Source organism: Scyliorhinus torazame, chromosome 2 (assembly GCF_047496885.1).
Source record: "Scyliorhinus torazame isolate Kashiwa2021f chromosome 2, sScyTor2.1, whole genome shotgun sequence".
In the NCBI taxonomy this organism is placed as follows: domain Eukaryota; kingdom Metazoa; phylum Chordata; class Chondrichthyes; order Carcharhiniformes; family Scyliorhinidae; genus Scyliorhinus; species Scyliorhinus torazame.
In genome coordinates this window covers 17,006,051-17,029,743 of record NC_092708.1, presented here as the reverse complement: position 1 = coordinate 17,029,743, position 23,693 = coordinate 17,006,051, and the positions used below count along the sequence as shown (strand labels likewise).

General features: G+C 48.1%; 1 protein-coding gene across 2 annotated transcripts in view; it reads right to left on the bottom strand.

Annotated features, from left to right (window-relative positions):
• LOC140386431 (villin-1-like) overlaps positions 1 to 23,693 on the bottom strand; it is a 69,810-nt gene that overhangs the window by 14,456 nt on the left and 31,661 nt on the right. For both annotated transcript variants that reach the window (XM_072468763.1, XM_072468773.1), the window contains exons 9-16: positions 21,274 to 21,372; positions 17,546 to 17,699; positions 17,021 to 17,121; positions 15,234 to 15,371; positions 6,162 to 6,320; positions 2,615 to 2,794; positions 1,596 to 1,741; positions 349 to 493 (exon numbers count right to left, since the gene is read on the bottom strand). In XM_072468763.1, the coding sequence (XP_072324864.1) occupies positions 349 to 493; positions 1,596 to 1,741; positions 2,615 to 2,794; positions 6,162 to 6,320; positions 15,234 to 15,371; positions 17,021 to 17,121; positions 17,546 to 17,699; positions 21,274 to 21,372 (1,122 nt within the window). The remainder of the gene's footprint in view (positions 1 to 348; positions 494 to 1,595; positions 1,742 to 2,614; positions 2,795 to 6,161; positions 6,321 to 15,233; positions 15,372 to 17,020; positions 17,122 to 17,545; positions 17,700 to 21,273; positions 21,373 to 23,693) is intronic.

Here is a 23,693-nt window from a genome sequence, read left to right as displayed (position 1 = left end):
CGTGGACCAGATAGTATTGTAAAATGTTGCAAGGATTGACCATGTGTCATATTGGAAGGTGCAACGGTCATTATGGACAGGGCCTGTTCTGCCAATTGTGGCTGGTGTACATTTCCCTCCGCCCAGGTTTGGATCCTTAATACCCTTAACCCAACAAAAAAACTAAATCGTTCTGTAATTATAGAGACAATAAACAGAACACAAACTGGCCGTAGGTTTCCAGCATGTACTGTTGCACAACCGCTGTGGTGGCTTCCAGTAAGCCCCAGGAACAGAAATCTGTGCTCATTGCCCAGATGAGTTATGAAAGAGATTTCATGCATGATTTAAATTGTTTTTTCCATAAACCTGTTCCCAGGTGTCCAGAAGCATGACATCTTCATCATCGAGGTCAGCCTGGGAGAAATCCACAATCTCCGTGGCAACAAAGCGCCCAGTTTGGTTGGAGCATTCAAACAGGCGAGGAACGACAGTCTCGTGCTCCTGTTGCAGCCTGAAAAAAAAAAGGGGGTTAGCAGGATATTAGGTTGACTGAACTTGCAACGCCATCTTTACTGTCCATTTCTCCCAATTCGAAGGAGCTGGAGGCCATTCAGCCCTTCACTCATGCTCCACCATTCATTGGGATGGGGACCACAGTTGATCTGTCCATCAAACTTCAAAAACTCAACCTTCGCTTCGTATCCCTCAAAATCCTTACCCAAGAAAAAAACAACTCATTGACCCCAGTCTTTTAAAAGATGATTCCAATATGCCTTTATGCCAAAATGTCCTTCTTGATTTTATTTCAAAAATGGCCCATGTGCGGCCTGGATTCCCAGAGGAAATAGGGGTTTCTGTACATCTATCCCCTATTGGATCCAAAACATTGAAACACCACAATCAGATCATCTCCCAAACGTTTAAACTCGAGCAAAGACGATCCTGGTTTAGGGGCTGGTTAAGCACAGTGGGCTAAACAGCTGGCTTGTAATGCTGAACAAGGCCGGCGGCGTGGGTTCAATTCCTGTACTGGCCTCCCCGAACAGGCGCCGGAATGCGGCGACTAGGGTCTTTTCACAGTAACTTCATTTGAAGTCTACTTGTGACAATAAGCAATTATCATCCAGGTACAAAACAACCTGTCCAAGTTTGGGGTGTTCATTCGAGTCAATTCAGTGACCAATGTCAGTGGGAAAATCCATGCCGGACTTTCATCATATCATTCCTGAACGATGGGTTGAAGGTCGGTTGGACAAACCCTTTTATTTGTACATCAGCACTTTGCGAAGTCTTTAAGACATCCCAAGGCTCTTTAATATCAACAAGGGAAGTTTTTTGAAGCGTGGCCATTGTAGTGATGTGGTAACTTACTGCTGTTTTAAATGACCAATGGGATAATTGGCTTCAGACTCCTCCTTTTCTTCAAAAATAATGGGATCTTTCCCGTTCCCCAGAAAGGGGCAGACAGAACCTTGGTTTTAAATGCTTCACTAGAAGGGCGACTCCTGCAATAATGCAGTTCTTCCTCAATACTACAAAGCCGCTGAGGGGGCAAGCCCAATTCATGCTGGACACATACTTGCTCAAATACCATCAGGGTTGAAGGGGTGTACCTTTTACTGTCGGCGTACGGTGCTTTCCCTCCGAGAGATACCCAGAAACTGGCGGGTTCCTGGCCCTCGTATACATTTTGCTTGTCCCGCTTGGAGATGGTGTTAGCCACACACTTAGCAGCCTCCCTCTCGTCACCACTGCAGCCCTACGACAACACAACACTGGAGTGAAGACGAGATAAGCAACTCGACCCGTCCTCCCTCATTTTACCAATATTCTTTCCTTTCAGCCAAGGGAGGCATCAAATCAAATCCTGGGGCATGCGAGTCACCTAACCTTAAGTCTTGCCCAGGACAATCAATCCTGTACACAAAATGCCACCCAAAATAAATTGCTTACTTGCTTGCACCTCTTTTGACCCTGGAAGCACTGCTGCCTCACAGCTCCAAGGTCCCCGGTTCAATTCCAGCCTCGGGTGACTGTATGGAGTTTGCACTTTCTCCCCGTGTCTGCGTGGGTTTCCTCCGGGTGCTCCGGTTTCCTCCCACAGTCCAAAGATGTGCAGCTTAGGTGGATTGGCCGTGCTAAATTTTCCTTAGCGTCCAAAAAGGTTAAGTGGGGTAAAATGGGTTACTGGAATAGGGTAGAGGCGTGGGCTTAAGTAGGGTGCTCTTTCCAAGGGCTGGTGCAGACTCGATGGGCCGAATGGCCTCCTTCTGCACTGTAAATTCTATGATTTGGCTCCTGGCCGTGTAGATTGGACAGGATGGGGAAAATGCTGATCATGCAACAATTCCTCCCTTTCCTTTCCTCCCCCTCTCCCCCCCCCTCCTCCTCCTCCTCAAACACTAGAGGCCACACACTCCTCCCATTTATAAGCCAGTGTGCTTCCATTCATGGTTGTGGCATGGAATAATGACTGCTCATTTGAAGGGATCAACTCTGCAGAGTCAAACAGACTCAAAAAACATCACTCTCTCCACAGGTGCTGCCAGCGTTTTTTCTTTAATGCGCGAGGTACATGGGAATGATGACTGGATCCCAGGAGTTCTGCCCAAAGAGTCTGAAGAATCCTCACCTTCCCATACCACAGAAAGCAGCAGTCACTAGTCTTCAGCACGAAGACATCATTGGAGTTGAGGGAAGCGGAGCGTGCTGGGACTTCAACGGTCTTGGTGTTGAAGTCATTCTTACCACGAATCTGGAAGAAACGAACAGGGGGCGCTGGTTCCACGTTGTCCGCGCTGGTTGAAGTCCCCTGAAAAAAAAAACACCAGAAGAAATGTCAATTGTATAGAAAAACAAATGCCACCGGTCGGCCCAGCATTCCAAAGGTAGAATTTGCAACTGCAACATCAGAACTGGAGTCAACCAGATTTGAAACCGAGCCTTGGGTCATATTGGGAAACAATTTGGACAAGGGTGGGAATCCATATGGATTAAATGGTCACTCGAGCTGCCAGTAAGCAACGTTGATCATCAGCATATCCTTGGAGCTCCCTTCAACACGGGACTTTACCCGGAGGGCACCGGTAGGTAATCTGCTCCGAGGGTCCTGCTTCTTTTGGGTCATTTGTGAAGCTGATCCTCAGCAAGTGAGTGTTTGCCAGCATTTATTGCTTATCCCCAATTTCCCCATGAGAAGATGGTGAAAGCCGTCTTAAATCACTGCAGGTAACGTGGGTGTAGGTGCAAAGGTACAACCAGTTAGGGAGGGAGTTCCAGGATTTTGACCCAATGACAGTGAAAGGACGATATAGTCAGGATGGTGAGTGACGAGGGAAGGAAACTTCCTGGTGGTGGGCTTCCAACGTGTCTGCTGCGCTCATCCTGCTCGAGATGGTCGCAGGTTTGGAAGGTGCTGTTGAAGGAGCCTTGGTGAGTTCCTGGAGTATGGTACACTGCTTCCTCCTGTCCAGGATTGCAGAGTTTAGATCTGCTCGGTGGTTGTGGGGTCGCTTAGCTGTGTTTATGGCATGCCACCTCCACTATTTAGCACGCAACTAGTTCTGTGATGTAACTTCACCAGGTCACACCTCATGCTCCTGGCCTGTCCAAAATAAATTGCTTACTTGCAACTCTTCGACCCTGGATCTGGCTCCTGGCAGTGTAGATGGGATTGGATGGGGCAAGTGCAGATTATGCAAAAATAATAATTTCCCCCCCCCCCAACAGAGGCAACCAGCATATTTGCATGTTACATGATCCAAACATTGGGCTCCAGAGAGAGCCACAAGAGAAAAGAGAGAAGAGAGAGAGAGAGAAAAAAAGAGAGGCGAGAGAGAGAAAGCGCCTTTCTTGGTCACAATCAACATTGGTCTTCATTCCTGCTGGATGCAAAGGTGGTTTATTTCTTGGTCATTTTCAAATTCATAAGACGAGGTGATTCAGTATTTATTCCACACGCAACCCAGTCACCCACCTTGCATCCTTGGTTTCAGATTCCAGCATCTGCAGTAATTTATAAGTTCTGTGTTGTTGCGACCAATGCTTCATGTCCACCATGGAAGGTACTGATTTAACAGCTGAAGGGGTCCAACATGGGAGCCCTTGACCCACATTTGACCTGATGCCATGAAACTTGCTGACGTCTGGAGTCAACTCCCTCAGCGCTACCCCCTCTAGCCTACCAGTGGGACAGGATGTAACCAGGAATGGAGATGTATAGGACACTCTGTGAAAGGTAGGACTCCGCGAGTATGACAATATTAGGCCATTGCTCTACTAATCTGTGGGAAAGCTCTCGATATTGGAAAAAGCTCCTAGATGTTAGAAAGGAGGACAGGGTCGAGGAGCTGGGTTTGCCATCACTCCCAGTGCCGACATCAATGTGGGTGGTCCGCCTGGTTCATTCCTTACATTAGATTTCTAGCACTTCCATACACCAGCGGCTGGCTCAGCCATTTCAAAGGACAATAGGTCTGGAGTCACGTGGACGAGAGGAGGTAAGATTTCCACTAAAATGGCATCAGTGAAGCAGATGGGTTTTTAAACACAATGTGCGGGATTCTCTCAGCCCGGGGCCGGGCCAGAGAATCCCCGTGACCAGCGCCAATGGCATCACCCCGACGACCGGACACGATTCTCCACAGAGCGGAGAATCGGCACCGGCGTGGTTGGCACGGCGCCAGTCGGGGCCACTCTATGCAGCCCCCCCCCCCCCCCCCCGTGCCGATTCTCGGCCCGTGATCGGGGCCCACTGATCGGCGGGCCGGCCTCTCTGGCTGGGTTCCTCCTTTCTTCCGCGCCGGCCCCTGTAGCCCTGCACCATGTTGCGTCGGGACCGGCGCGGGGAAGAGAGCAACTGCGCATGCACGCATTGGCACCGGTACCACTGCGTGTGCGCGGATCCCGCGGCGCCCAGTTCACGCCAGGATCAGCAGCTGTGCTAGCCCCCTGTAGCGGCCAGATTTGCTGATCCTGAGGCCACGTTGACGCCGTCGAGAAACGCGATGGCGTTCCAACGCTGTCAACACTTAGCCTCAGGACCACAGAATCCCGCCCAATGGCTTCATGGTCACGATTGCAGAGGTCACTTTTAAATCTAGATTTGAATTTAAATTCCACCAGCTGCTGTGGTTGGATTTGAACCCATGTCGGTAATAATAATATTCATTAGTGTCACAAGTAGGCTTACATTAACACTGTAATGAAGTTACTGTGAAAGGCCCCTAGTCGCCACACTCCAGCGCCTGTTCGGGTACACGGAGGGAGAATTCAGAATGTCCAAATTCACCTAAAAGCACGTTTTTCAGGACTTGTGGCAGGAAACCGGAGCACCCGGAGGAAACCCACGCAGACACGGGGAAACTCCACACAGGCAGTGACCCAAGCCGGGAATCGAACCTGGAACCCTGACGCGGTGAAGCGACAGTGCTAACCACTGTGCTGCCGTGCCGCTCTCTGGATTACTGCTTCAGGTGACATCACCACAATCCTACCACCTCCTCCGATTCTACATTCTCACCACATTCTCACCACTAGCACGAGGGGACATAACTTTAAATTGAGGGGAGATAGATATAGGACAGATGTCAGAGGTAGGTTCTTTACTCAGAGAGTAGTAAGGGTGTGGAATGCCTTGCCTGCAACAGTAGTGGACTCGCCAACACTAAGGGCATTCAAATGGCCATTAGATAGACATATTGACGATAAGGGAATAGTGTAGATGGGCTTTAGAGTGGTTTCACAGGTCGGCGCAACATCAAGGGCCGAAGGGCCTGTACTGCGCTGTAATGTTCTATGTTCACTTCCTGGGTGAAGAAATTTCTCCTGAATTCCCAATCTTTGGTCCCTTCTGTTCTCACCCACACGTGGAAACATCTGTTCTCACCCACACGTGGAAACATCATTAGTGTCATAATCTTAAATATCCTGATCATGTCACCCCATAGCCCTCGTCTAGAAGAGAAAAGAGAGCTCCGATCTGTTCCGAACCTTCAGTTCTGTCCTTCACTCCAAATAGAGCAGAACAATGCAGAGCAAAACAATAATCAATAATCCAAATGTGACCGAACCCAATTGTGGTATTTGGGAAACCAGGAGCCAATGTAGGACAGGAGGCTCAGGGGTGGGACGGACACACACACACATTTCCTGCCCTTCTCCCAGTATATCCTAGTTACCTCAAACACTACAAGTTTGCCGTTGAAAATGGCCAGCATGTGTTGCGGCTCGTTCCCCATGGTGACTCGGACTTGCACAGGCTCCCCGTTGTACTGCTGGTCCAGGCTCACGGCCTGGTAGGCAGAGGCAGTGATGTCGCCCTGACTAGCACGGTTACCCTGGAACAAAGAAACGGAGGGAAAAAGATCAGATAAAAATGCTTTTCAAATGAAGAGTAAAACACCGCACACCCTCTATTAAAAGAAAATATTAGAGCGATAGGAACATACGAGATAGAAGCACAAGTAGGCCTTCAGCCTGCCCTGTTATTGTGCAAGGCCATGGTGGGCCTTCAACATCCAGTCGCATCAGGAGCAGCAGCTTTTAAAAAAAAAAAAATCATTGGGATGTGGGCGTCGCTGGGCTGAGTCAGCATTTGTTGCCCATCCCTAGTTGCCCTTGAACGGAGTGGCTTGCTAGACCATTTCACAGGGGCACCGAGTGGCTTGCTAGACCATTTCACAGGGGCACAGAGTGGCTTGCTAGACCATTTCACAGGGGTAGTTAGGAGTCAACCGCATTGCTGCGTGGGTCTGGAGTCACATGTAGGCCAGACCAGGTAAGCACGGCAGATTTCCTTCCCTGAAGGACATTAGTCAGCCAGATGGGTTTTTTTTTTTAAAAAACGACAATTCATGGTCATCATTAAATCCAGATTTTATTGAGTTCACATTTCACCATCCTCCATGGTGGGATTCGAACTCAGGATCCCAGAGCATTACGCTGTACTCTGGATTACTCATCTATTGACAATGCCGCCTCCTCTGCCCCCGCCCCCCCCCCCCCCCGGTCGGGAGAGCTCTGCTTCTCAGGAAGCCGCACCTCCATTGATACGGATTCAGACAGCTGGAGGGAAAGGGGGGCTCAGGCTGCTGGGGCGACCAGAGTCGGAGCAGTGTTAGGATGGCGGTGGAACAGGCTGGATGAAGCTGCAACAACTACAACTAGCCGGGCACACGCCAGTTAATGTCCAGCTCACGGCAGAAGCCACCCACGGCCTGGAAACAGTGGTACCCGGCCCCGGTGGCACCTGCGGAGAAAGAGGTACCAACGGAGGGCACACGAATCCTTCCTTTCTCCATTGAGAACCCAGCATAGAAGGCGTTGAATGCAGCAAGCATAGATTAAGGTGGTTCATGGACTCCCAGGCCACATGCCTTTGCTGCGGCCAAGGAGAGACTGGGTGTGCCACCTTTATGTTGCTTGCCCGAGGTTGCAGCCTCTTTAGCAATTTGGAGAGGCTGCTCCTCACCTCTTGGCTGCGCTTTAGCCCCATGGTAGGTCACCTGGTGCAGAGGATGACGTGGACCTGCTCCTGGGCCTGGCCAAGGTGGCCATTAAGATGTCCAGACATGGGCGACTGAGTCGGTATCAGAGTCGAATCTACCCCTCTACTGCGGCTATACCACCTTGGAGAGGGAGCACGTGGGTGCCACTGCAACTCTTCAGGTCTGCCATGACGGTGGGTGCTGCAGGGTCTGGGTTGCAGCATCACTCTCCCCTGGTTTGTTTGATGTTATTTGTGTTTAAAGGGTATGGGATAAGGACAGGTCCATGGTGTTAGGTCAAGGATCAACCATGATCTCATTGAACAGCAGAATAGCAGAAGGGGCCGAAGGGGCCGAATGGCCTTCTCCGGTTATGTCCTCCCGAAGAATAATTTCATTCCCCAGTACTGCCAATGTTTTCCTTCTCTGCAGAAGCCATCGTCTCGCCCCACACATGCATTGTTCAGGTGGCCAACATTCACAACAGCTCAAATAGCCAGCCAGCTGTGTCATAAGAACAGAATAAGACAAGAGCTAGGAGCAGGAGTAGGACATCTGGCCCCTCGAGCCTGCTCCACCATTCAATGGCCGATCTTGTGTGGACTCAGCTCCGCTTTCCGGCCCGAACACTATTACCCTTAATCCCTTTATTCTTCAAAAAATTATCTTTATCTTAAAAACATTTAATGAAGGACAAGGAATTCCATAGATTCACAACCCTTTGGGTGAAGAAGTGCCTCCTAAACTCAGTCCTAAATCTACTTTCCCTTATTTTGAGGCTATGCCCCCTAGTTCTGCTTTCACCCGCCAGTGGAACCAACCTGCCAGCATCTATCCTACCTATACCCTTCATAATTTCTATAAGATCCCCCCCCCCGCATCCTTCTAAATACAGTCCCAGTCTGTTCAACCTCTCCTCGTAATCCAACCCCTTCAGCTCTGGGATTAACCTAGTGAATCTCCTCTGCACACCCTCCAGTGCCAGTACATCCTTTCTCAAGTAAGGAGACCGAAACTGAACACAATACTCCAGGTGTGGCCTCACAAACACCTTATACAATTGCAGCACAACCTCCCTAGTCTTAAACTCCATCCCTCTAGCAATGAAGGACAAAATTCCATTTGCCTTCTTAATCACCTGAAAACTAACTTAGTGCGACTCATGCACTAGCACACCCAGGTCTCTCTGCACAGCGGCATGTTTTAATATTTTATCATTCAAATAATAATCCCTTTTGCTATTATTCCTACCAAAATGGATAACCTCACATTTATCAACATTGTATTCCATCTGCCAGACCCTGGTCGTTGCCCTTAGTAACAAATATACCGCTTTGGATACTGTTGGTGGGGCGGGGGGAAAGAGAGAGAAAGAAACGACTTACCAGGGGTAAGCATGAGGTAGAGATCTATGGCACAGAGTCTGTCCTTGTTGCTCAGAAGGGAAGGGTGGAGAGGAGTAGAGCATTAGTCATTGGAGACTCCATAGTTAGGGGGATAGACAGGAGATTCTGTGGGAATGAGAGAGACTCGCGGTTGGTGTGTTGCCTCCCAGGTGCTAGGGTCTGTGATGTCTCGGATCGTGTTTTCGGGATCCTTAAGGGGGAGCAGCCCCAAGTCGTGGTCCACATAGGTACCAACAACATAGGTAGGGAAAGGGATAGGGATGTAAGGCAGGAATTCAGGGTGGAAACTTAGATCTAGGACAAACAGATATTATCTCTGGGTTGTTACCAGTGCCACATGCTAGCGAGACGAGGAATAGGGAGAGAGAGGAGTTGAACATGTGGCTACAGGGATGGTGCAGGAGGGAGGGTTCCAGATTTCTGGATAATTGGGGCTCATTCTGGGGTCGGTGGGACCTCTACAAACGGGATGGTCTACACCTGGACCAGAGGGGTACCAATATCCTGGGGGGGGGAAATTTGCTAATGCTCTTCGGGAGGGTTTAAACTAGTTCAGCAGGGGCTTGGGAACCTGAATTGTAGCTCCAGTATTCAGTAGGTTGAGAGTAGTGAGGTCATGAGTAGGGTTTCAAAGTTGCAGGAGTGTACCAGCAGGCAGGCAGGTGGTTTAAAGTGTGTCTTCTTCAATGCCAGGAGCATCCGGAATAAGGTGGGTGAACTTGCGGCATGGGTTGGTACCTGGGACTTCGATGTTGTGCCCATTTCGGAGACATGGATAGAGCCAGGACAGGAATGGTTGTTGCAGGTGCCAGGGTTTAGATATTTAAGTAAGCTCAGGGAAGGTGGTAAAAGGAGAGGGGTGGCATTGTTAGTCAAGGACAGTATTACGGTTTGATGAGGACTCATCTACTGAGCTAGTATGGGCTGAGGTTAGAAACAGGAAAGGAGAGGTCACCCTGTTCGGGGTTTTCTAGAGATGTAGAGGAAAGGATTGCAAAGATGATTCTGGAGAGGAGCGAAAGCAACAGGGTAGATGGTATGGGGGACTTAACTTCCCAATATTGACTGGAAACGCTATAGTTAGAGTACTTTAGATGGGTCTGTTTTTGTCCAATGTACAGGAGGGTTTCCTGACACAGTATGTAGATAGGCCAACGGGAGGCGAGACCATATTGGATTTGGCACTGGGTAATGAACCAGGACAGGTGTTAGATTTGGAGGTAGGTCAGCACTTGTGATAGTGACCACAATTCCATTGCGCTTAATTTAGTGATGGAAAGGGATAGATATGTACCCCAGGGCAAGAGTTATATCTGGGGGAAAGGCAATTATGATGCGATGAGGCAAGACTTAGGATGCATCGGATGGAGAGGAAAACTGCAGGGGATGGGCACAATGGAAATGTGGAGCTTGTTCAAGGAACAGCTACTGCGTGTCCTTGATAAGTATGTACCCGTCAGGCAGGGAGGAAGTGGTCGAGCGAGGGAACCGTGGTTTACAAAAGCAGTCGAAACACTTGTCAAGAGGAAGGAGGCGGCTTATGTAAAGATGAGACATGAAGGTTCAGTTAGGGCGCTCGAGAGTTACAAGTTAGCTAGGAAGGACCTAAAGAGAGAGCTAAGAAGAGCTAGGGGGGGGGGACATGAGAACTATTTGCAGGTAGGATCAAGGATAACCCTAAAGCTTTCTATAGATATGTCAGGAATAAAAGAATGACCAGGCTAAGAGTAGGGCCAGTCAAGGACAGTAGTGGGAAGTTGTGCGTGGAGTCCGAGGAAATAGGAGAGGTGCTAAATGAATATTTTGTCAGTATTCACACAGGAAAAAGACAATGTTGTCGAGGAGAATACGGAGATTCAGGCTACTAGACTAGAAGGGCTTGAGGTTCATAAGGGGGTGTTAGCCATTCTGGAAAGTGTGAAAATAGATCAGTCCCCTTTGCCGGATGAGTTTTATCCTAGGATTCTCTGGGAAGCTAGGGAGGAAATTGCTGAGCCTTTGGCTTTGATCTTTAAGTCATCTTTGTCCACAGGAATAGTGCCAGAAGACTGGAGGATAGCAAATGTTTTCCCCTTGTTTAAGTAGGGGAGTAGAGACAACCCCGGTAACTATAGACCAGCGAGCCTTATTTCTGTTGTGGGCAAAATCTTGGAAAGGTTTATAAGAGATAGGATGTAAAGGAATAATTTGATTAGAGATAGTCAACACGGTTTTGTGAAGCTTAGGTCGTGCCTCACAAACCTTATTGAGTTCTTTGAGAAGGTGACCAAACAGGTGGATGAGGGTAAAGCAGTTGATGTGGTGTATATGGATTTCAGTAAAGCATTTGATAAGGTTCCCCACGGTAGGCCACTGCAGAAAATACAGAGGCATGGGATTCAGGGTGATTTAGCAGTTTGGATCAGACAAGGTGCCACACAAAAGGTTGCTGCATAAACTAAAGATGCATGGCATTGAGTGTAAAGTGGTAGCATGGGTAGAGGATTGGTTAACTAACAGAAAACAGAGAGTGGGGATAAATGGGTGTTTCTCTGGTTGGCAACCTGTAACTAGTGGGGTCCCTCAAGGATCAGTGTTGGGCCCACAGTTGTTCACAATTTACATAGACGATTTGGAGTTGGGGACCAAGTGCAATGTGGCAAAGTTTGCAGGCGACACTAAGGTGAGTGGTAAAGCAAAAAGGGCAGAGGATACCGGAAGTCTGCAGAAGGATTTGGATAGGTTAGGTGAATGGGCTAGGGTCTGGCAGATGGAATTCAATGTTGCCAAGTGTGAGGCTATCCATTTTGGGAGGAATAACAGCAGAATGGATTATTATTTAAACGGTAAGATGTTAAAACATGCCGCTGTGCAGAGGGACCTGGGTGTGCTGGTGCACGAGTCGCAAAAAGTTGGTGTGCAGGTGATTAAGAAGGCTAATCGAGTTTTGTCTTTCATTGCTAGAGGGATGGAGTTCAAGACTAGTGAGGTTATGCTGCAATTGTATAAAGGTGTCAGTGAGGCCGCATCTGGAGTATTGTGTTCAGTTTTGGTCTCCTTACCTGAGAAAGGACATATTGGCACTGGAGGGAGTGCAGAGGAGATTCACTAGGTTGATCCCAGAGTTGAGGGGATTAGATTATGATGAGAGGTTGAGTAGACTGGGACTGTACTCATTGGAGTTTAGAAGGATGCGGGGGGATCTTATTGAGACATATAAAATTATGAAGGGAATAGATAGGATAGATGCGGGCAGGTTGTTTACACTGGTCGGGGAAAGCAGAACTAGGGGGCATAGCCTCAAAATAAGGGGAGGTAGATTTAGGACGGAGTGTAGGAGGAACTTCTTCACCCAAAGGGTTGTGAATCTCTGGAATTCCTTGCCCAGTGAAGCAGCTGAGGCTCCTTCTTTAAACATTTTTAAGAAAAAGATAGGTGCCTTTCTAAAGAATAAAGGGATTCGGGGATATCCGAGGGCAGCACGGTAGCATTGTGGATAGCACAATTGCTTCACAGCTCCAGGGTCCCGGGTTCGATTCCGGCTTTGGTCACTGTCTGTGCGGAGTCTGCACATCCTCCCAGTGTGTGCGTGGGTTTCCTCCGGGTGCTCCGGTTTCCTCCCACAGTCCAAAGATGTGCAGGTTAGGTGGATTGGCCATGCTGAATTGCCCTTAGTGTCCAAAATTGCCTTAGTGTTGGGTGGGGTTACTGGGTTATGGGGATAGGGTGGAGGTGTTCACCTTGGGTAGGGTGCTCTTTCCAAGAGTCGGTGCAGACTCGATGGGCCGAATGGCCTCCTTCTGCACTGTAAATTCTATGATATGGTGTACGGGCCGGAGAGTGGAGCTGAGTCCACAAAGATCAGCCATGATCTCATTAAATGGCGGAGCAGGCTCAAGGGGCCAGATGGCCTACTCCTGCTCCTAGTTCTTATGTTATGTTAATTGGCTAGCTGGAAGAAGACAAAGGGTGGTGGTTGATGGGAAATGTTCAGACTGGAGTCCAGTTACTAGTGGTGTACCACAAGGATCAGTTTTGGGGCCACTGCAGTTTGTCATTTTTATAAATGACCTGGAGGAGGGCGTAGAAGGATGGGTGAGTAAATTTTCAGATGACACAAGTCGGTGGAGTTGTGGACAGTGTGGAAGGATGTTACAAGTTACAGAGGGACATAGATAAGCTGAAGCACTGGGCTGAGAGGTGGCAAATGGAGTTTAATGCAGAAAAGAGAGGTGATTCATTTTGGAAGGAATAACAGGAATACAGAGTACTGGGCTAATGGTAAGATTCTTGGTAGTGTGGATGAGCAGAGAGATCTCGGTGTCCATGTACATAGATCCCTGAAAGTTGCCACTCAGGTTGAGAGGGTTGTTAAGAAGGTGTACGGTGTGTTAGCTTTTATTGGTAGAGGGATTGAGTTTTGGAGCCATGAGGTCATGTTGCAGCCGTACAAAACTCTGGTGTGGCCGCATTTGGAGTATTGCGTGTAATTCTGGTCGCCGCATTATAAGAAGGATGTGGAAGCATTGGAAAGGGTGCAGAGGAGATTTACCAGGATGTTGCCTGGTATGGAGGGAAGATCTTATGAGGAAAGGCTGAGGGACTTGAGGCTGTTTTCGTTAGAGAGAAGAAAGTTAAGAGGTGACTTAATTGAGGCATACAAGATGATCAGAGGACTAGATAGGGTGGACAGTGACAGCCTTTTTCCCCGGATGGTGATGTCTAGCACGAGGGGACATAGCTTTAAATTGAGGGGAGATAGATATAGGACAGATGTCAGAGGTAGGTTCTTGACTCAGTAGCAAGGGCTTTGAATTCCCTGCCTGCAACAGTAGTGGACTCGCCAACACGAAGGGCATTCAAATGGTCACTGGATAGACATATAGACGATAAGGGAATAGTGTAGATGGGCTTTAGAGTGGTTTTACAGGTCGCAACATCGAGGGCCGAAGGGCCTGTACTGCGCTGTAATGTTCTATTCACTTAGCCTATCCAAATCCCTCTGCAGACTTCCGGTATCCTCTGCACTTTTTGCTTTACCACTCATCTTAGTGTCGTCTGCAACCTTGGACACATTGCCCTTGGTCCCCAACTCCAAATCATCTATGTAAATTGTGAACAATTGTGGGCCCAACACTGATCCCTGAGGGACACCACTAGCTACTGATTGCCAACCAGAGAAACACCGATTAATCCCCACGCTTTGCTTTCTATTAATTAACCAATCCTCTATCCATGCTCCTACTTTCCCCTTAATGCCATGCATCTTTATCTCATGCAGCAATCTTGACAAGGTGCCACACAAAGAGGTTGTCCTCAACCAACCTCAACAAAAGGTTGTCGTCAACCATAAAGTCTTCAGTCACGTCTCAATGCACCCCCATGTTGGAGTTGCCAACTCATGGAGGTTTTGCCGCAACTAGTTTAGTGGTTGTTTTTCCAGTATCTCCATTTTAAAAAAAGTTCTAAAAATGTTCAAAGCAAATATTTTTAAAAGTCCACACAATTCTTTTAACTCAATCCCCACAGCAACATCTCCACCTTCTGGAGTCTCCAGGTCAATCCTGCAGAGTTGGCAACCATTACCCTGAAAAGGGCAGCACAGTACCATTGTGGATAGCACAATTGCTTCACAGCTCCAAGATCCCAGGTTCGATTCCGGCTTGGGTCACTGTCTGTGCGGAGTCTGCACGTCCTCCCAGTGTCTGCGTGGGTTTCCTCCGGGTGCTCCGGTTTCCTCCCACAGTCCAAAGAGGTGCAGGTTAGGTGGATTGGCCATGATAAATTGCCCTCAAGTGTCCAAAATTGCCCTTCGTGTTGGGCGGGGTTACTGGGTTATGGGGATAGGGTGGAGGTGTTGACCTTGGGTAGGGTGCTCTTTCCAAGAGCCGGTGCAGACTCGATGGGCCGAATGGCCTCCTTCTGCACTGTAAATTCTATGATAATCTATGATTACCCTAATCCTGTCTCCATTACCGCGAGCAATTTGCTCACATGATTGGGACGATCAAGTTAAATTTGCATGCTCCCCGTGTGTATTTGTGTGGGCGTTTGATGTGTCACTCCTCCGGAATATTCACATTCAATAAAACTCTCCCAACCAACCTGTAACTCGGTATTCTTTATATATGAACTATTGTGTTAAACTCATTCCAATGTATTCATTGTTTTATATACAATGCATCTGAACCCCTCGTTTAGATTCCAGTCTGTTACTCACTCCCGGGTACATGTTACTCTATACATAACCTCCACTGTACTCCTCAACTAATCCATCCCATGACTAGTCTACAAAGTTGCCATAATCCCAGATGACCTTAAAGCCTGGTTACTTACTCCCGGGTTAATTTGGAGTCCGAAAGAGTGCAGTCACACGTACCTGCCAGATGTAGAGGATATGGTGAAGTTTGTTGCTGACAGTGTAGGTGTACAGAACCAGGTAGCAGTTTCCACTATAGAAATGTCCATGCCATCGCTTCTCCACAGGCACCAGCTCCAGGTCATGAATCACCCACTCCTGGAAACAGATCAGATTGGCTATAGTGAAGAAAGATGCTGTCACAGAGATTGCAGATTTGAGTGTCATCACTGGAAGGTGATCAGGCCAAAATGGTGTTTGGGGAGGGGTGGGGAAATTGATAGAGACTACAACTGGTCTCAAAAATGGTACATTTTCAAGTTATCCAGTGGTTTCTGTTGGAAGAGTTAGTGATGTTGGAGGAGCAGAACACAACTCCGGAGGGGGTGGGGAGAAGGAGAAAGAGACAGGACAGCGAGTGAGGGGGAAAGCTGACCACTGTTAGGAGGGAAGGAAGTCCCAAGTCTCTTCTTTCCCCCCCCCCCCCACCCTTCCACATATCTAAAACTGACCCTATTTAGTATGTTTAACAGTTACACAAATTACTGAACACGCAGTGCTCGTTTGGGACGCTGGACTTGCCAAGAGGCGAACAAGCTCAAAAGTGCCGAACGATGAGCACTGCCAAAGTGATGGACCCAGAAATTGTGGAACAGGCCGGAAAACCCGACCTCAGTGCCACTAGAAAACTCTCCATTGCAAGGTTGAGAAGGGCCTTCATGAATAACCTCAGACCAGTACGGGATTTGAACCCACGCTGCTGGCCTTGCTCTGCATCACAAAACTAACTGAACAGGCCCTCAAAACAGGGGTTTGAACCCCTGGTCTTCCACGTGACAGGCGGGGATACCAACATGGAATACTCACGAGTAGTCGACAAAGAACAAAAAAGGTACAGCACAGGCCGCCCGTGCCGACCATGCTGCCCGTCTAAACTACAATCTTCTACACTTCCGGGGTCCATATCCCTCTATTCCCATCCTATTCATGTATTTGTCAAGATGCCCCTTAAATGTCCCTATCGTCCCTGCTTCCACCACCTCCTCCGGTAGCGAGTTCCAGGCACCCACTACCCTCTGCGTAAAAAACATGCCTCGTACATCTCCTCTAAACCTTGCCCCTCGCACCTTAAACCTATGCCCCCTAGTAATTGACCCCTCTACCCTGGGGTAAACTCCATATAGTCTGTAAATGATGCAGAATTTAAATCAACTTAATGTAACAGATGATCAAATGCATTTTAATAAAGATGTAAGAACAGTTTAATTTTGCAATTTGAGACCTGAATTTTTCAACGTATTGTAATGAAATCTTTTAACCTTATTTTACTGATTGTGTGATCACTTGGTCTTATTTGTTTAGTCATCACAATTCTTGGCTGCCATGAATTTTCAATGAAGAGCTCAGTCTGAACTGCCAATCTAGATCTGTCTACATGTCAGCACTGAGGTCTGTAGCTCCCACAACTTGCATTTATATAACACCCTTAACACAAGCATCCTAAAGGGTGCTCAGCAGGGATGGGAATCAAACCATTTGGGGAACCAAAAATTGGTCAAAGGCGATTGGCTTTCAGGAGCATCTTAAAAAAAAGGAGAGGAGCGAGGTTAGGGTGGGAATTTCAGAGCGCAAGAGCCTAGATAGACAGCTGGTGCCAAGACTGGAATGAAGGTGTGTGGAATTGTAAAGGACAGAAGACCAGAATTGATGGGGAGCAGAGATTGAAATGTTGTTGGGTTGGGCTGGAGGGCGTCACGGAGATGGGGGAGGCCAGGGAAGGAGATTGTGGGGGAAATATGCAACGGTACCTCTACTTCACCAGAACCGTCATCCACCATTCTCTCTCGGGCTGCGAGCTCAGGCTGGGCGTGCATGTTCACGGCATCAAACTTCACCTGTTCGACTTTGGCTGGGAAACAAAGTGGAGGAGAAATGCAGAATGGTTACAGCACAAAGGTAGTGTCGCACTCACCTGCTCTCGCTCACCTGCAGCCTTGCAAAGTTTAGCTATTCAGAATTATCAAACCCTTTCGAAAAGTCACAATTGAATCTGCCTTCCCTCTACCCTCAGGTATCATCTTTAATTCTTTCCCAGTTTCCTGAAAGTTAACGTACTCTGGTCCTCAACCCTTCTGTCAATGGGAACACAGATTCTCACCATCTACCCTGTCCAGACCCCTCGGGATTCCTCCACATTCTCTATTTCTCAGCTTCTCCATTTCCCCACGTAACAGAAATTCCTCCGTCCTTGCATTAGCCTCTTCAATCAAACCATCCCCTATGCGTACCCCCCCCCCGTCAAGTCTGCCCCACCCTGGTGCAAGTTAACGTACCGATTTTGCCGATGTTGTGAGTTGCGCCCATGCCAACGGTCTGACCCTTCACTGTCCACTTCTGAAAAAGCTGCTTGAATAGAGCAGACTCTGCACCTTCATTCTCTGACTCGATGTTCACAGTGCCAGAGTAACCTTTAGCTTCAATGAAGCCCTGAGAACAATATTGTGGAATGAATAAAAACCAGCCCGTCAGTCCCCAAAATACAATATAACTTGAGCACCCTTCATGACCGCAACACATCCCAAAGCACTTTACAGCCAATGAGTATTGTCAGCACAGAGCAAGTGTCCACAAAACAGCATTATCTTGACTGGATTACTGGTTTCAGAGAGCGGTTGGCTGGTGACAACAGGGAGAACTCCCCAGCTCTTCTACAAGAAGTGCCACGGGTACACATCCTCATCTCATCCAAGAGTTGGCACCTTCAACAATGAGGTAGTGGAGTGTCGGGCTGGATTTTTGTGTGCTTCAGCCTTGTGGAGTGGGGATTTGAATCCAGAACCTGGTGAGTCAGAGGCAAGAGACTTCTATCAACTGACCCACAGTTGTCTTCACTCTTACTGTTTTCTACCCAGGAGGAGCTCCTAATTACAAGAGCCTAATTTTAATCCATACCAATCCCCTGCTTCAGAAAAAGCTGACATTTTATTTACTGATTAAGAGTTCCCTGAAGAATGGTCACTAGCATGCACTCTACTGCCTTTTATAACTAGGCACAAACGGACTGTTGCTTTTCAGATCGATCTTAAGTGATGGGCAACCTGGGTTAGTGAGTGGGCCACACAAGTGGCCTGCAAATCAGGCAAGTTTGCTGACCAGGGTCAGAGGTTAGATTCTCGGCTTGGGTCACTTGGCTGTGCGGAGTCTGCATTTCTTCCAGTGCCTGCACGGGCTTCCTCCCACAAGTCCTGAAAGACACGTTTGTGCTCGTTGGGTGGGTTGGCTATGCTAAATTGCCCTTGGTGTCCAAAAAGGTTATGTTGCTTGGAGGTGTGGGCTCTTTCCAAGGGCCGGTGCAGACTCAATGGGCCAAATGGTCTCCTTCCGCACTGTAGATTTTATGATCCTATGACCCAGTTGAGATTAAATACATGTTGAATATTTATAATGAGTTATGTAAAATGCTTCAATAGTTTATATAACCAGTAGAACCATCAACGTACAAAATAAATATTGACACTTGGATGCATGGCTCTCACGGTCAATATTGTGAGCAATCAGCATGCACCTCACTTCACGTGTGAATCCCCTCAGTCATGCCGCTAGGAAATAAAACCTAGGCGGACATAACGGTCTCACAGGCTGCAACACAGGTGGTAACACAGGTGGCCCCCGAACTGGAGGCTGCTCACCGCAGATTTCAACAGTTCAGTGATCACTGGGTTTTGGATGTGGCTGGAAGAGGAACATTGCGATGAACAAAGAATCCGGGGTGCAATTCTCCCATCGGGAACTAAGTCCCGACGGCGGAGTGAAAACCGGAGTGTTTCACTCCGGCATCGGAGGCCGTTCCCAGCCCCCTATTCTCCCGCCCCTGGGGGGCTAGGACCGGCGCCGCGTAAACGACGCCACCGGCGCCGCGTAAACGACACCGCGTAAACGACGCCGCCGGCGCATGCACGGTTGCAGTCCTCCCTGCGGCTACCCCGCAAGAAAATGGCAGATCGATCTTGCGGGGCAGCGGAGGAAAGGAGGTCCTCCTCAGAGAGGCCGGCCCGCCGATTGGTGGGCACCGATCACGGGACTGACCCTATTTGAGAGCCCCCCCCCCCCAGTGCAAGAACCCCCCTCAGCGTTCCCGCGCTGTTCCCGCCGGCAGCGACCAGGTGTGGATGGCACCGGCGGGAACCGGTCGTGTTGGGCAAGCCGCTCAGCCCATCCGGGCCGGAGAATCGCCCGTTACCAACCGCAAGCGCCGATTCTCCCAGGCATTGAGGTGGCGTGGCGGGAGTCGCGTGGCGCCCAGGCGATTCTCCCACCCGGCGTGGGGGAGAAGAATTCCGTCTTCAAGAAGGGTGCTCAAGAAGGCCTATGGTGTGCTCGCGTTCATTAACAGAGGGATTGAATTTAAGAGCGGTGAGGTGATGATGCAGCTGTACAAAACTTTGGTAAGGCCACATTTGGAGTACTGTGTACAGTTCTGGTCGCCTCATTTTAGGAAGGATGTGGAAGCTTTGGAAAAGGTGCAAAGAAGATTTACCAGGATGTTACCTGGAATGGAGAGTAGGTCTTACGAGGAAAGGTTGAGGGTGCTAGGCCTTTTCTCATTAGATCGGAGAAGGATGAGGGGCGACTTGATAGAGGTTTATAAGATGATCAGGGGAATAGATAGAGTAGACAGTCAGAGACTTTTTCCCCAGGTGGAACACACCATTACAAGGGGACATAAATTTAAGGTGAAAGGTGGAAGATATAGGAGGGATATCAGAGGTAGGTTCTTTACCCAGAGAGTAGTGGGGGCATGGAATGCACTGCCTGTGGAAGTAGTTGAGTCGGAAACATTAGGGACCTTCAAGCAGCTATTAGATAGGTACATGGATTACGGTAAAATGATAGTGTAGATTAATTTGTTCTTAAGGGCAGCACGGTAGCATTGTGGATAGCACAATTGCTTCACAGCTCCAGGGTCCCAGGTTCGATTCCGGCTTGGGTCACTGTCTGTGCGGAGTCTGCACGTCCTCCCAGTGTCTGCGTGGGTTTCCTCCGGATGCTCCGGTTTCCTCCCAGAGTCCAAAGATGTGCAGGTTAGGTGAATTGGCCAATGATAAATTGCCCTTAATGTCCAAATTGCCCTTGGTGTTGGGTGGAGGTGTTGAGTTTGGGTAGGGTGCTCTTTCCAGGAGCCGTTGCAGACTCAGGGGGCCGACTGGCCTCCTTCTGTACTGTAAATTCAATGATAATCTATGATTAATCTAGGACAAAGGTTCGGCACAACATCGTGGGCCGAAGGGCCTGTTCTGTGCTGTATTTTCTATGTTCTATATGTTCTATGTTCTTCCATCCCAGGTGTGGGAGAAAGGCTTGATGGACAAGAGGATCTTTTCCTGACCATTTTGTATATTTACTTCCTCAACAGGAAGAACTAAAGGCAACTATTACTAAATCTGAAGGGGGAAATAAACACAAATCAGGGACATCAGAATGTTTATTATTGTCACAAGTAGGCTCACATTAACGCTGCAATGAAGTTACGGTGAAAAGCCCCTAGTCGCCACATTCCGGCACCTGTTCAGGTACGCAGAGGGAGAATTCAGAATGTCCAATTCACCCAACAGCACGTCTTTTGAGACTGGTGGGATGAAACTGGAGCACCCGGAGGAAACCCACGCAGACACGGGGAGAAGGTGCAGACTCCGCACAGACAGTGACCCAAGCCAGGGTGACACAGTAGCTCAATTGGTTAGCATTGTTGCTTCACATTGTTGGGAAGGTGAGGAATGGCCAATAAAACTCATCCCTGGTAACAACCTGCTGAATGTGATCTAAATCTCACTTAACCACCAGTCAAAAACTCAATTTATGTCGACATAAAAGTAGTTTTGTTTAAATTAATTATGAACCCATTTTAATCGCTCATCTCTTTCAAGCAGTCTTTCATTGGCTCATTAGTACAACTCAGTCTACACTTTGGAAAGAGAACATTAGAAAGGTGAGAAGTTAAAGTCGGAATTCCCAGTTTAAGTGCCTCATGTTGGTGGGAAGGTGCGAGAGTTACCACACTCACCATCGCTCTGGTTAGAGATGACTGACGCTCCTGTTGGGAAGATCTCTTTCCCTTCCACACAAAGATTTTAATTCCACCTTGGTCTACAATGTAGCAATCCTTTAAAAAAAAAAAAAAAATTTTTTTTAAATTAAAACAGGCTTAAAATTTAATTGCTCGGGGTTTTATAGAAAGAATAAAAACTTCTGTTCAATATTCCAACCTCCCAAAGTGCGTTACAGCCAAACCTTCAAAGCAGGGCAGTCAGTACACACAACAAGCTCTCCCAAATAGCGGGGTTCACAATGCATTTCAGTGATGTGGGCGGAGGAATAAATATTGGCCTAGATACTGGATTGAATTCCCCTGCTCCCCTTCAAAACAGTGAGTGAGGGTTGGATCCTTCCTGTTCATCCAAGAGGAGCAGATGGGACTATTGTTTAACACCTTGTCCGAGACACGCAATGTGGGCCATGTCAGAAGACTGGTTCAGATAATTCATTTGACTAGAGTCAGTCATTTCAACAACAGTCTACAGAATCTATAGACCACTTCTCAGCAGTTAGAGAAAAGGGCAGGTAGCTCACAAACGTTGGTGTTGCATTCACACAGAAGAATTGCAGAAACATTTGCCAGACAAGCCCTAAACATATAGCATCAAAGAGCCAATCAAGGATGAATGAGGGTGATCCTCACAGGTCCGAAGTACAATCTCAATTGTTGGCGCAACAGCACCCAAACCCAATGGCACAATGGTTAGCACTGTTGCCCCTCAGCAGCAGGGACTCTGGTTTGATTCCAGACTTGGATCAGTGTGTGGAGTTTGCACTCAGTGTCTGCGTGGGTTTCCTGAGTGCGCTCCAGTTTCCTCCCACAGTCCAACGATGTGCAGGTTAGGTGGATTGGCCGTGCTAAATTGTCACCAAGGCCGGGGTATGGTGCTCTTTCGGAGGCTCGGTACAGACTGTCACGTGAGAGTACCTTTAAGAAATGGGTGTTTATAAATGGTGTGTGTATATAAGTATCTGTAGTGAGAGTACCTTTAGGAAATGGGGGTTTACTACTGCAGTGATGTCAGAGAGTGGGCGGAGCTGGGCTGTGTCAGCTTTTTACTTTCGTTTTAGGATGTTTGCTGCAGGGTGTGTTTTAGTTTTGTTTTCAGTGTTGGAGCTAAAGCCAGACAGAGCAGGTGTACTGCTGTTCTCTCTGCCATCAAAAGACTATCTCTTGATCATTTGGTGAATTCAGAATTATAAATGTTCTCAGTAGTGAATGTAAACCTAATGTGCTTCTGTTAAAAAGGTGTTTCTTCTGTCTTCTGGATGTTGTTTGGGAAGTTAAAGATTACTTAGTGTTGTATTCTTTGGGGGTTGTATTTGAATTGATGGTTGCTAAGATGTTCACTGTAGGTTTTAAAAAAGGTTAACTTGAGTTCATAGAATAAACATTAAATACTGTAAAGCTCTGTTTGCTCCATACATGTAGAGTGGGCCGTGTGCTCCCCATAACCACAATCTATTAAAAGCAGTGGGTCAGATGAACTCCATGATACACTTTGGGGTTCTCTACACCCTGGCCCATAACAAGACTCAATGGGCTGGATGGTCTCCTTTGGTATTGTAGGGATTCTATAATTCTATCATACGTGGATGCTGTGCCTTCTGCATGCACAAGGAAATGCCCAATTTTCCAGCAATTCTACAAAGCTTGTAGCAGAAAGGGCCATTGACAAGTGTCAGTGCGCGAGAGCAAAGGCTGATGTAGCTACTAGGAGCCATACACTGATTCAAACAGACCATGGACAATGGGCACCTTATACAGTGCAATGAAGTTACTGTGAATAGCCCCTAGTCGCCACACTCGATACCTGTTCGGGTACACAAGAATGTCCAAATTATGTAACAGCACGTCTTTCGGGACTGATGGGAGGAAACCGGAGCACCCGGAGGAAACCCAGGCAGACACTGGGAGAACGTGCAGACTCCGCACAGACAGTGACCCAGCGGGGAATCGAACCTGGGACCCTGCAGCGGTGAAGCAACAATGCTTTAAAAAAAAAAAATTTAGAGTACCCAATTATTTTTAAGGGCATGGCCAATCCACCTAATTGGCACATCTTTGGGTTCAGTAAGAAGTCTTACAACACCGTCCAACAGGTTGGTTTCAAATCACTAGCTTTCGGAGCACTGCTCCTTGCTCAGGTGAATGAAGAGGTAGGTTCCAGAAACATCGACAAAGTCAAAGATGCCAGACAATGCTTTGAATTCCTGCCTGGCGATTGTTGCGCGATGTTTGTTCATCCGTTGTCGCAGCGTCTGCATGGTCTTGCCAATGTACCACGCTTTCTGAAGCATGGTACATTGGCGAGACCATGCAGACGCTGCGACAACAGATGGACGGACATCGCGCTACAATTGCCAGGCAGGAATGTTGCCTTCCAG